The sequence below is a fragment of the Ischnura elegans genome, chromosome 6 (genome assembly GCF_921293095.1).
Source record: "Ischnura elegans chromosome 6, ioIscEleg1.1, whole genome shotgun sequence".
Lineage (NCBI taxonomy): Eukaryota > Metazoa > Arthropoda > Insecta > Odonata > Coenagrionidae > Ischnura > Ischnura elegans.
In genome coordinates, this window is record NC_060251.1 from 81,129,112 (window position 1) to 81,142,184 (window position 13,073).

General features: G+C 38.8%; 1 protein-coding gene across 3 annotated transcripts in view; it reads right to left on the reverse strand.

Annotated features, from left to right (window-relative positions):
- Positions 1 to 13,073, reverse strand: part of LOC124161063 (extensin) — a 178,719-nt gene that overhangs the window by 31,086 nt on the left and 134,560 nt on the right. For 2 of the 3 annotated variants that reach the window (XM_046537235.1, XM_046537236.1), the window contains exon 3: positions 1,301 to 1,475. The exons of the other annotated variant lie outside the window; for it this stretch is intronic. In XM_046537235.1, coding sequence (XP_046393191.1) covers positions 1,301 to 1,418 — 118 coding nt within the window. In that variant the 5' untranslated portion in view covers positions 1,419 to 1,475. The remainder of the gene's footprint in view (positions 1 to 1,300; positions 1,476 to 13,073) is intronic. 3 annotated transcript variants of the gene reach the window in all.

A 13,073-nucleotide genomic window follows, 5' to 3' on the forward strand; every position in this document is an offset into this window, starting at 1 on the left:
TTTCTCGTTCAATCGTTCTAGAACTAGGGGAGCAGAGGACACGACTGCCTGTACTTTTTTCTTTTACTTTGTACTTTGTACTTTTCTTTTCTTGTACTTTGTATTTGATCACTGTTTTTGAAAGCAAGTACAATTTTTTATCAATATAATGTGAACGGGTTAGGAGACTTTTTCAAGAATCGGGAAATCACTGATGATCAGTAATCAAGAAAAAGTATAAATCCTCTTCTTGGTAAGCATTAATTGTTGAGTAATTTCTCCCTAAGATTCTGAGTCACCTCACTTTTAGTTTGCTATTAATTCACCTTATTATACAGGTTTTTACTTCGGCTCCCCTTCCACGATTCTAGCCGTTGTTGCCCATAAAAATAAGGGATAGTCAAGCGCAGATATTAGATCACCTGAGTAATGAGGCAAAACATTAGTCTCAACGGAATGTTGTACGCGTAGTCATTTTCTCATTTCGTTCCGAATATGGCTTTTTGTTTGTAGTTTGACATAGTTAAAAGTAAATGAAGTGATAGTAAAAATTATTTCAAAGTAATATTGCACTTACTTACGAGATTCCTTTTCCTTCGAATCCAATTTTTTGTCAACAATAAAGGGCAATCGAAATTGTTGCTGTTTTCTTCATACGTAAATATTATTCAAAGAAAAATCTCCTATCAGTAGGTCCTTTCAGAGATTTTATCCAGCACATTCTACAGTCTATTAAATTATTTTATTCGAGATTTATGCTAAGTAGTAGAAGGCAAGAGGACGAAAGATTGCCAAGCTTTTTATTCAGACCTTCCATCACTCTAGGTTAGTAGAATTGCCACGGCAAAAAATTGATTCTAACGAAAATCACGGCATGCGCAGCTGTATGCTTCATGGAGATCTGTCAAATCATGCACGTCCCACGTTTACGCCAGCTATACTGTGTTTCACAATTCTTGGCAGCTGGACTTCCCCTCTAGCTATATTTCTCGCTCACCCTGTGTTTCAAGCCGAAGTTTAGCTCGATGGCATTATATATTTTAGTACATATTTACAGCAGTACATATTTTATTTTTCCATGCCTTTAAAGTTATGAAATTATAAAGATGGGAAAGGAATTAATTTTGAGCATTATTTCTGGCATTAAAAGAAGAAGTCCTTATGCAAGAAAATTACAAAAGTCATGCATTAATAGCAACCATATGACTCCAAGATTCGAGATGAAGTTGGGACACGATGCCACTATCGAGAAGGGTAGGTGTGAGCGTATGCATATTTTTATATGTACGTACGTACATGATCGAAAGGCTACGATACTTACCCAATTGGTTGTCCCATCCCGGCGACTGTGGAGACCTCTGCGTTTCGGTGACGAGATGAATCGGTCCTCCCGCGGACGAGGTGGTATGTCGGGTGACTACGGTTTCCCTGAAGGCCATGAGGACCAAGTGGTTGGACTTATTCGAAGCCTACACCTCCGCCAAACGGTGGCGAATCTGAAAAATGTTGAGAAGAAGCGATGAGTAATTCACAGCTTCATCATGAAAATTCATAACTGCTGTGTTAACTCATTGCTGAAATATCTTAGCACGTTTATCTACGTACGAAATCACTCACTCAACATGGAGTTAAAACATACATGATTGTTTGAAGAGGTTAGGGTACAGCTCACCTCAGAATTGGTTACAGGCTAGCGAATTTTATACATTCAGGGAAGGGGTTAGTTCCTTTCTCTGGTTTGCCTTGCACTGCAAGGATTTTTGTCGTGAGCGTTTAAAACCTCCCGGGTTTAAAAGTCTTTAAAAACCTCCCGGACCAGAGCCTGATACCCTTCATTTCGTTAACAAGCGCTCTACCTAATTGACCACAACGGTCGATTTTTTTTACTTGAGGTGGCATGATAAAAATTTTAATTTTAGTGGAACAGCTTTGTTAATTTTTATAGATATCTTGTAGTGGCGGATTACTTTTATTTATCATCAAATATCAAAATTTTAAAATTTAAAAGGTCTACGTATATTCTCAATGAGAGCATATTCCTTAACCCCTTAAATGGAAATAAGAAAATTCCACCGGTGGAAAATTTCTCGTCGGGCGAATAAAAGTGGTTGATCAAAGGGCACATTGCATCACCTCATATGCGACCATCACCGTGAGAATTTCTCAATGGGCAATAGTATTCCATCAAAGATTCTCAAGGTCTGATTTCTAATGATATTGGTATTGCATCGAATTCATCACGTTAGCTTCGATTTCATACTACGTTGCATTAGCTCCGTAGACATTTTCTTTTATCCTTACACCTTCTCGCTCTAGTGCGTAGTATTGAAACTATGAGACCAGTAATTTTTTTACTTTATCCCTAACTGCATAAAAGGGAAGAGGCAGTGAAATTTAACGAAGCAGTTCGTTCCCGAAACAAGCTTTCTTACGTTAAATATATATTAAAAAACAATTTAAGATTCAAAATTTGCCACCGCCTCCTAAGTGTCACCCTCTAACACTTAAGGAAAAGTTTTTCCTAAAAATATCCCGGCAAAGTTTCAGAAATAAAAACTAATTTTCTATTGTGACGGTTAATGCTATTCCAACTGTTGCTGAAAATGTTCAATTAATTTTGCGAAAAAATCATAAATTTGATTGAAATACACTCTATTTATGAGTAGATCATGCTTAACTGTTTACTTGGGTGAGACTATTAAGTATGATAGTGCGAAATAACTCACTTTGTAATGTTTTTTTGAAACTTTGTTATTCTGACCCTGCGTTACTAAAAAGTCATTATCAATGTGTAAAAATTATCAGTGGTTGGAACCCAGTATCGGAATCATAAATTTTTGTGGAGCACTACAAAGTGAGTTATTTCGCACTATATGTATATATATGTTTGCACCTAGTGAAGCTTGAACAATTGATATACATTTATAAGCATGAGATGGAAAAAGGACTATTTCTACAGCATAGATTCCTTAAATTTAGTTCACCACCTCATTCGAATTGAATTCTTTTATCAGAGCGATAAATTCTCCATGCTGTCCAAAGAGAGCGTGAAGATGCACCTTACTTTCTGTCTCCCTCCAAACATGCCGTGTGGTTCACTGAACGCTTAAATGGATTGCCTCAATCCATTCTAATCCTCTGTGGCTTTCTCGAAGGTAGTTGAACTGTGCAAGAAATGGACTGCAGTCAAGTAAGGCCCATTATGAAGACTTGAGCCTTTAAGCTTCTTGAAAATAAGTGTCGCTGACATCATGGGTTCCGTTCATGATGGGGTTATTTCAAGATAATGCGGATGGGAACATAGAGTGAGGCAGAGGATATTTTCTTTCGCTGGCAAGCGTTAGTGACTACAGCTACAGTGAAGCATCATCTTCAGATTTGTGCCTCATGTTAGAGAAAGGTGCTTTTTAATCTGCACAAGATATTTTATATCAGCAAGCTATTTGAGTGCATTCCTCTAAACCCAGTGGCACCGACTCCATGGGGCCTGGGGTGGCTCGAGCCCCCTCAAAAATTCGTTATGGGTGTGAGGAAAAAATGTGTCGGGCTTGTCGATTTTCCCCGGAGTGACCAGATATCGAGATTCGAGTTATCAGGGTTCTAATTTTGATCATATGACTCTTCTAAAATGCTTAAAAAAACTTAAAACTCACTACTTATAAAATTTCCCGGGGCAAGATCCCCGGTTTGGGCCCCCCCAATATTTTTTGTAAGTCGGCATCCCTGTAAAAACCCCATGATTGAATGGCTTTTTAATACTAACGGATTACTTACTTCACTCTGAAACATGGATTAATTCCGAGACTTTTATTTGATTCATTTGAGCGAGTGTTAATTATGAATCTGTTAGAAGATTCTAGTTATGCATGCTTAGTTGGAAATTGAAACTTTGTCAATTAGCTCACCTAGTCCTTGACGGAGCGTTTTTTTAGCTAACGCAAATCGTTTATTAAACGAAGGGAAGCGATATCCAATTATTAAAGCGGTGATGCAAGATGAAGGAAGTCACCTTGTATGTTTCGTAATTGATAAAGGACGTAGTTTCGTACGCAGTGCCCTCTCTCGCTTACTTATCAGCCACGTATGAACAGCTGCACGAAACTTCCATTGATAAAAAAATCCTGATCATTTTTTGTAAAGCAGTAATTAAACATTTCATTTTCCTTGTATTTATTTTTATAGATCCACATTTATTTATCGTCATCCGCAAATTTCCCCTCCTTTTAAATAGTCAATATAATGAGAATTGGCCGTGTTCTGTGCCGCCAAGTCGTTTGAAATGAACTTACTTGGTGTATTATAAACCCGAATCGGCGTTGAATTTTGATGTGCGAGAATCATTCGCTTTTCCTATGATTCCGCCATGCTCTGGAGATACTGTTGGCTGCCTGAAAGTGGGCTGGAGGCAAGAAACAGGAGGGATCATTTTGACGTCGACCGGAATCGTTTTGGAGATAAGCAGGTCCGCTCACTTCTTTCATTTCGAATGCATGGGAAAATTAGATGGGACGGACCGTTTACCGCGGGAACGCCGCGCAGCCGAAGAGACAAGATGAGCATTAATCGATCACTCAAAGACTCGAGAGCCAGCCGAAAAAAGGCGGGTTCGTGGCTTTCACTGGGCGTGGCGGCAGAAGAGGAAAAGGACCACTGCTAAACCCCTGCATTTCCCGAGGAAATGACCATAAGTAATCATTTGTGGTGTGAAAGTGGTATGTGGCTTGTTATATAAAGATTTTTTCCCGGATATTCGTCATGAAAGGAAGAGGAAGCTCCCAGAATGCTTCTTTGAAACCTACCAAAATCGGCAGGATAATTTATTAATAATTCGTCATGACCTAGGCAGTGAACCAAAACGAGTAAAAGGTTTACGGATACGTTTATCTCAAGAGGAAAAAATACACCATAGATAATCCTCGGTTCATTTTTCCAAAATTACTGCGTAATGAAAGTAAAAAAAAATTACCAAAGAGGCAATCGCATTCTTCTTGTGACCGATATTCTTTCTTTTCTTTGACATTGATTACCGTTTAAGACTGCCGATTTTCAAATGGAATTCGCAGAAAATGTAGCATTTATTTATGAATGGTATTTTTCAAGTCGTGGTGGGTTTGCATGGAGCATTTTGCGAATCAACCTGTCCTTCATCTCCAAATGGAACTTCCCTCTTCAATTGCTGGTAAAAGCTATTAATTTGCATTGAATCCATACATTTTACTCTCTTCCTCCCCTTAACCCGTCCACCTAGCATTCTTCCTTCCAATATGATTTTCAAACATCCCCTACCCGCTTAGTACTCGCCCCATCCAAACCCCCTGTCTCTTCCGTATCTCATCCATAAGTTTTCTCTTCGTGCCCACGATCTAAGGTTTTACGTCGTTTCTCTTCTTCTCCGTCAACTTCGCCGTCTTCATTCTCCTTCATACCCATTTATCGAATGCCTAGAGTCTCTTCTCATCCTCTTTCCTCAGCGCTAGCGCAATTTTTGTCGTCAGTCAATAATTAAAAACGAGTGAGCATAATTTGAAAGATTCATGAAAATATAATCGTGTTCGATTCTTAAATAAATACGCCTCTCGTGCAACTTACTACCATTAAACGTTGATTTACGTCTTGGAGTGCAGGCCTTTAAGAATTACGTGCAAAATGTTTTGGCCAACTTTTCGGTATATTTTTATACCTACTTCAAAGATATGAATGAATATATTTACATTAATTTGATACATAGAGATATTAAAGGTAATTACAATGTTTTCACAATAATAAAATTTAAAAAAAGGAAAAAAATTCAATTGAAAGTACAAGACGCTAATTAAGATTAAAAATTGAGGTGAAGAGAGAGGAGAAAAACTCCTTTCAACCACAATTAAATTTATATTCGCCACGACTAGCCACGGTGAAATTTTACGAAGTCTACCGCAATGCTCAAACTGTGAAAGAAAAAAGAAATCCAAAGAAAAAAAACTCCAAAGAAAAAAAGAATCATTTAACTTGATATTCGAGCCCGAATCTCCCGATTATCGATCCAGTGCTTCAGTCAGATTCGCAACCGAGGCATCTGTGGAAATTTGTTAACTATACCGGACAAGATGGTGGGGACTGCTGAGCATACTATGCGATTAGCCGTCCAATTCGTGCGCACTGTGCCACAGCCGGAGGGCAAAGCCCGAACTTGGAACGCTAACAGGTGTTCGTTATTGACTTATTAAAGTATACCGGAACTAGCCACGGCGAAAACTTTGCGGAGCCACCCGGTATGCACAAACTGTGGGAAAAGTGAAAACATTTTCTCATGTCTAACGACTGTCATTATGCATTTGAGTTGACTTCATTCTTAGAACATTTCCTTGAAGAGTATCTCGAAGTTTTGAATGGGCAGTAAGCATTGACGTTACATTTTCCAAATAATTAGGAAATATTTCTAGTTGAGTAAATGGTGAATTCAATTAAAAACTTTCCATTTGTTTATCTAACGACCCTTATTATGCACTTGAGTTGACCTAATTCTTAGAAAATCTCCGTGGCCGAGTCGTTGCGAGTGAATGAATCGTAAATCCAGCTTCGAATCCCGGTCAAAGCGAATGATTTTTTTTTCTTTTTTTTTTTTGGAATCTTCGTACCATTAAATGTCCATCATTCATTTTTTTCCAAGCCACCAAGAACCCATCCTTTTTCAGTGGACGTTTTGCAGAGTGGATCCATGTCTCTTTGCGGTAGAGCGGACTCGGTTCCGTGTCTCGGTTCTGTCTCCCGAGCCGCTCCGCGTCTCTCAAATTGAGTGGTTTCGCGTCCAATTTCGGGTCAAGTGGAGGGAGCACGGTCGACGACGTGCCGGCGTTCTTTGTGAAGAAGGCTATCCGGTTATCCGGCAGTCCCATTAGTCTATCGTGTCGGGACGGAAAGAGGCGAATAATTCCCTCGACAGCGACGTCGCACTTTATATAGATTGCTTTGAGTGATTTTACCGCATAAGGTTGAGATATGTCGTTCGGGATTCTTATCCGCCTCCGCCCGCCGGCGTATAAGGAGGGAACGTGGGGGAAAGTATGGTGGGGAATTACGATAAATGTTCTGAAATTGATTTCCCGCGTAAAAGGTTTAGGTCACTGTCGCAGGTAGGTACGATATAATCTTCGGTGGAGATCACGTTGCCGGAATGTGTTCATTAAAATCGTGTTTTTAAGCGAACAGAGGGCCTCGAATTAAATATGAAGAGAGGAAATCATTGAAAACGTCTCAAAGTTAAGAGCAGACATTACTAAAACTCGACCAGCCATATTTGGCCTTCACATCTTGACATATTACTCCTTTTAATCTTAAGCAATCATTGAATTTTTAGTATTTTACAGTAGACTTTTATCAATAAACAGCAGTATCTCAAGTTTTTCTCATTTCAGATGTTAAGGTGAAAATTTAACGGTGAATTCTGATAAGGGTCTACTCTATGCAACCGGGAAATTTCAAGATGATATCAATTTTCGGTCTATATAATATTACAGTATAAAAATTATTTCTCATAAAAAACGTTAATCTCGCAACAATTTTTCAAAAAAGTTTGATCTAAACAAAGTTGTTGTTGTTATGATTTCCTATTTTTCTCCTTCCTTTTAATGATCGCAGCCCTATCATCAGATTTTGGTAGAAATTTTTAAAATTAATCTCGATACTTAATTTTAAATTATGAATTAAAATCGAGGTACAGTTCCAATCATAATAAAAGTGCTAGAATATTACATTGTCATCTGGTTCCGAGTTATCCTGAAAATATCAACTTAATATCTAATCGGAAAGTGGGTTCAAATTTGAAGATTCGATACGGACAAGACCACAAACAAGAAGTTGAGTTTATAAAACGCTGTAAAACATCCCGTTTTTTCCTTGGGCTTTACTCGTAAAGTAATTATGGTGAGGTTTCCGTCACGCGGGGATAATTTCTCTCTCCTGTTGTGTTACGAATATTTTTATAAACCTTGAAGTTCCATCTTCTGTCCAAGAATTTATACCAATATAATAATTTTTATGTGGGCGAGAAATATGTATTTTCTGTAGAATTTCGCGTAGAATAAGGTCTGGGCACTTCACTACGCTAAATAAAAGTTAGGCACATTAATGTGTTATGTCCTGAGAAATAAGCGAATTATTGTTATTAATGAAGTAAAATACAGTTATACAACGAAAATAAGGCTGCAGTTGTTTTAAAATGCTGTGAAATATTTAATTGAAGGAATGTGATTACCTATTGACTTATCTAGCCTAATTGCGCTTTATTACGTCGATAAATGTCACTGGTGAAAGCAATACTTGCAAAACAATATATTCGCGAAAATTTGTACGTGTCTATGTGATTACTTGTACTACCACTGAAGTTTATTAATTTTTATCGGACGTACCGGTTGCTTAATACTCACGCTGTCATTTTGAAATTTGGAAGGTAAATAATGTTATTACTAGTCAAAACATCTCACTAATGGAAATTTTACCCCAGCAAAAATGCTGAGGTAAAATTTTCTTACTTGAAACACAGGGAAATATTCACAAGGATCCAATGTTTGCCCTAAAATCTAAACCATTTGATGAGGATTCCCATGGAGATTGCTCTGTTCCACTTCATCGTCGCTCGATTCATGAGTCGCGCCGCGCATGCGCAGTTCGAAATAACTATCTGTAACCATTGTCGTTAACGGGTTCCTTGGGTGAAAATATAAGCAGTTTGGCGTTTCTAGCCCGGGCTGATCATGGGACCATCTGCCCACATGGTAAAGTGTAAAAAGAGCCATCCGTTTTAGTATATGAGCGAAAGGATGAGTTTTGAACAAGCAATACGTCAGGAAAAAGACGCAATACGTCGCACAGTGAGCTGAAATCGAATAAAGCACTTTTAATTTTGGAAAAACGATGATATTTTATAATTATAGAATAATTATTTAGCACACTACTGAAAGAATTTTATTTCTAAGTCGTTTTTTTAGAGCAGGAGACGTCTGTCAAGTTAATATAAAATGATCTCAATTTTTCTGAGAAAATTGACTGCAGTATTTTGCTGCAGTTGCGTTCTGTTTTAAAATACCTAAATTTTAAGCATACCATTATAAGAATGAACATTTTTAGAATCCGTTTTAGCAAAAAATATTATACCATTGATATATTTTCATTACTTTTTATGAAACAATTTAAAAGTCCTTTTTTCAAGTATTTGTAACTCGTGTAGAGATAAAATTGTTTTTCAAATTACTACGCAAAATATTTTACACCAGATTGTAAAAAAAGAGTCAATTTTAATTTAAGCATCTTCTTAAGTATAGACCTTTATGGGCGGGAAAATGGAATTTTTTCCCTTCATAGGATTAATTTTCTTTTTTTTTTACGTCTTTCGCCCCACTGTGGTGGAAACCACGCGCAACCCGACTTGTCTGTTTGCGCGTGGTATGACGTCCTCGGAGCGTGCTTCTCTTTTATGGCACGGGTGTGCCGAGAGCGGAATGCGGTTTAACCCCTTGCGCTGAAATGATGAGTCTAGCTCGTCATGATATTCCGAAGCCAAATTGCGCAATGACGAGTATGGCTCGCCATCAGATTTTCATAATTTTAGCACTATTTAGGGGAACAATATAAATATTTTGAAAGTTTAACATTCTTGAAACATCCACAATGCACATAAAGAACTCATATTTCACGAAATATGCTGTATTTGAAGGAATAAAAGGATTTTTTCACGAGTAGCGATAGCTGTTCTCGATGTTTTTCCAGGTTTTTTCCTGATTTCCCATGGAAATTGTACCGAGGCTCATGGTACTAGATCTGGCTGCCAATTAATAAAATTTCAAGTAAACGGAACTAAAACTACGGGAATACCAAGCGCTCAAAGTTGGGCAACTTGATTTCGCGCGTAAAACACGTGTACTTTCTGAGAAAAAATTAAGTACAAAAAGTACTGTGGAGCCGAAGATTTTTAAAATCAAATGATCCAACGCAGAAATAAATTATCTTCCGTATACTTTTTTTAATTGAAATTGATCGCTTCGTTTAGAAGATAGAGCTCCTCAAACTCAGGTGTCTTGCTTTTTTTACTGACTAGGTAGTTAGGTAGTATCATGCTTAATACACATATCGCAGCATCAGAAATCCCTCATCGAATCTAGAGAGTGGGTACAGGGAAGAGTAGCCGGTCTTATCCAGTGCGTTGCTCATCCCGCCTGCATCCCTTCCGTATTTTGCTCACGTCTCCGTGTCGTCTCCGCATTAGCGTCCTTTCTCTGAGGGTTTTGGAGTCTCCTCCGGCGAGGGATATGGCGATAGGGGGAGGAAAGGGAAGGATAAGGAAAGACGGAGAGAGAGAGAGAGAGGAACTAACTGGCGGTATGAACCGAAATGGAGGGAGCTCTTCTGGCAGGGAGGAGGAGCGGTTGAGAATGCCGCTCTGGAGGAAGGATTGCAGGTTATATGGATACGGTGCGTGGAGGAGAGGCAAAGAGGTGATTAACACCGGGGGCTCGCCGAAAATGGGATGCGCTGGTGCACTTGGTATCTTCCGAGGGGGAATCTAGCCGGCGGGCGCGGAGAGAAAAATGTGATGCTGCCAACTGCCAGGAATATTACCCCTAAAGATGATTCCTCCTGCGTTTCGCTCAGCACACGGCGATGTGATTCATACGAATGGTCTTCAAAAATTCGCTGAGGCTAGGAACCGTAGCTTTGGGTGATAGAATTAGAGTTTTTCCCGGCGTATGATCTAATGTGACGATATCACGTCAATACATCTATTTCGTAAACGTATCGACATCTCATAACCGACATCTCGTAACCGACATCTCGTAAACTGACAGTTCGTAACCGCGACAATTGGTGACCAGAAAATTCGCAACTCACCATTTCGAAAGAGCAACAGTTCGTGTAAAGGCGTTCCGTAACCGGGAGTGATGAATTTGTTAGTTACGAGATGTCGTTCTTACGAACTATCCGTTTAAGAGATGTCGGTTGCGAAATAGCCGTTTACGCATTGACGTGGAACCCATGTGACGGATCTACAGTGGAATTTTGATTTAATTTTACTTTTTAAATTTGCTTCTCACATGGATTAATATTTCTACACAATGAGCGAATGCTTTCCTGATCCTTTGGCTTTTCGAATTCATATCTCCAGCATTATCTGTAGTGAAATAAAGCCATTGCGAATAAATATTGATGTTATGAGTGAGATAGTATGAGTACTTACCATAATATCATGAAATAAAAACACTCATCGAACGAATCTCTCGCGCATCGCCCTTGTAACAATGAAATTTGAGCTCAATGAATGGAGGGTATTTTTTGAGAATAAAATTTCGCGTCGTACGGATGGAGACGCTTGAAAAAGCTACCCCTTTCGTCGCGGCGAGCTCGTGTGACATCTTCCCCTCGTGCACTTGTTGCCCCTCCTCCCTTTCCAACTTCCCCGCCCAAACAACCGCCTCACCCCACGTCCGCGCTGATTTATGCGAACGCGTCGGCTCGCCGTCTTGATTCGGTGCGCGCGGACTTTTCGCAGTAACACATTCCCTAGTTAATGAGAGATGCAATTTTCTTGTCACTGTCTCGCGGGGTCTGTTACGGCTTATCAGCGTTGACTCTTGTTTTCATCGCCCGCGATAGCTCGAGCGCTTATTTTGAGCATTCGTGTGGTACCTTAGACAGTGGCAGAGTCTGAAGGTTGGGTGCCATACCCTCATCTCCAGAACGAAAATGGGTCGTAAAAGATGAAGGTCACAGTCGGCAGTGAAAGGAAAAAATAAAAAAGTTTATCCTAAGAATGGTTTCTTAGTGATGTGAGTAAGCATGCGTAAGCATTAAGTAGTCTCTAAGCTTTTATTTCAGGGAAAAACTCCGTAAAATCAATAAAATTAATCGTTGTCCTTTAATATTTCATTTGTTAGATCTATTTCTCCACGATTTCATAAGCAATTTCCTCGAACTTCGTGTCGATGGGATAATGTCCTCGCCAGTGAACATGAAGGTCGCGGCTAACAAACCCGCTTACGTGGCTTTTTCACTCCCTAGGGGATAGATGTTTATGATTGCCCATCTTGTTAATATTCCCAGAATTCATGAGGATAAGGAATTCATTAATGCATTTAATAGATAATAATTAAGTAGGGAAAAAAGAATCTTTGGACGCAAGATTTACCGAATTAAATAATCTGGAGATGATGGAAGAAACAAATGCTATTTCAAGGTACGTTGTTCTAGTTTTTGTTAGCCCGATGAGTATTCCTTTGCTTATTTATTTTTCATTATAATTATTTCTTTGAAACTACCTCCGCCTTGCGTTTCATTTGTGATGAGATACCATTTTCAGTATATATGGTGAATCAAATCATTAAATATGCAATTACTGAGCACCTTTACGCATAACCTTGCGAGATCTTTGAAAATGTTACTAAGATCACTGTGTATTAGCGATTCTCCCGGAAAAATTCTGGACAAACAATTAAATTAAGAATTTTTCTTCAGCGTTACTGTTGTGGGAACTTAAAATCCATGCCCGATATCCCAATATCCCAATATGCCTTTGTAAAATATTCATTATATGAAAATCGTGTTTCTTAAATAACGCCGGTATTGTTGTGCCAAATGAAAGAATATGAATGAAAAAGCAAAAATGCCGTGAGAGAAAACATTTTTCGGGCATATTAGTAAAAAAATTGGACATAATATATACATATACAGAAGAGTCATTAAACACACAAAAGACATCTGACAAAATCACTTGTTTGAAAATGTCTGCTCGTTTCCTCTACAGCCTACTCCACGCCTCAACGGATGTAGTTACATGCCTATTATGCGCTTTCTCAGGCCATTCAAACATTTGCATACATTGTTTGCTGGCGCCTATTATCACTCACCCAGCTGCCAGGACTATCTACACAAAAGCCTTGTATCTCGATTTGTGCGAGTCATTAACTTTTGTTTACGTTTCTCACGGTAATGTATTCATGCTATTTTTTCGCTATTCCTGAAACCGCTTAGTCATTTAAAATGCGCAGTCCCTGCTAATGAAGCAAACAAGGCGTGACTACTGTAATCAGTACTTATCAGTTGGAAGTGGTTTTTGAAGACTA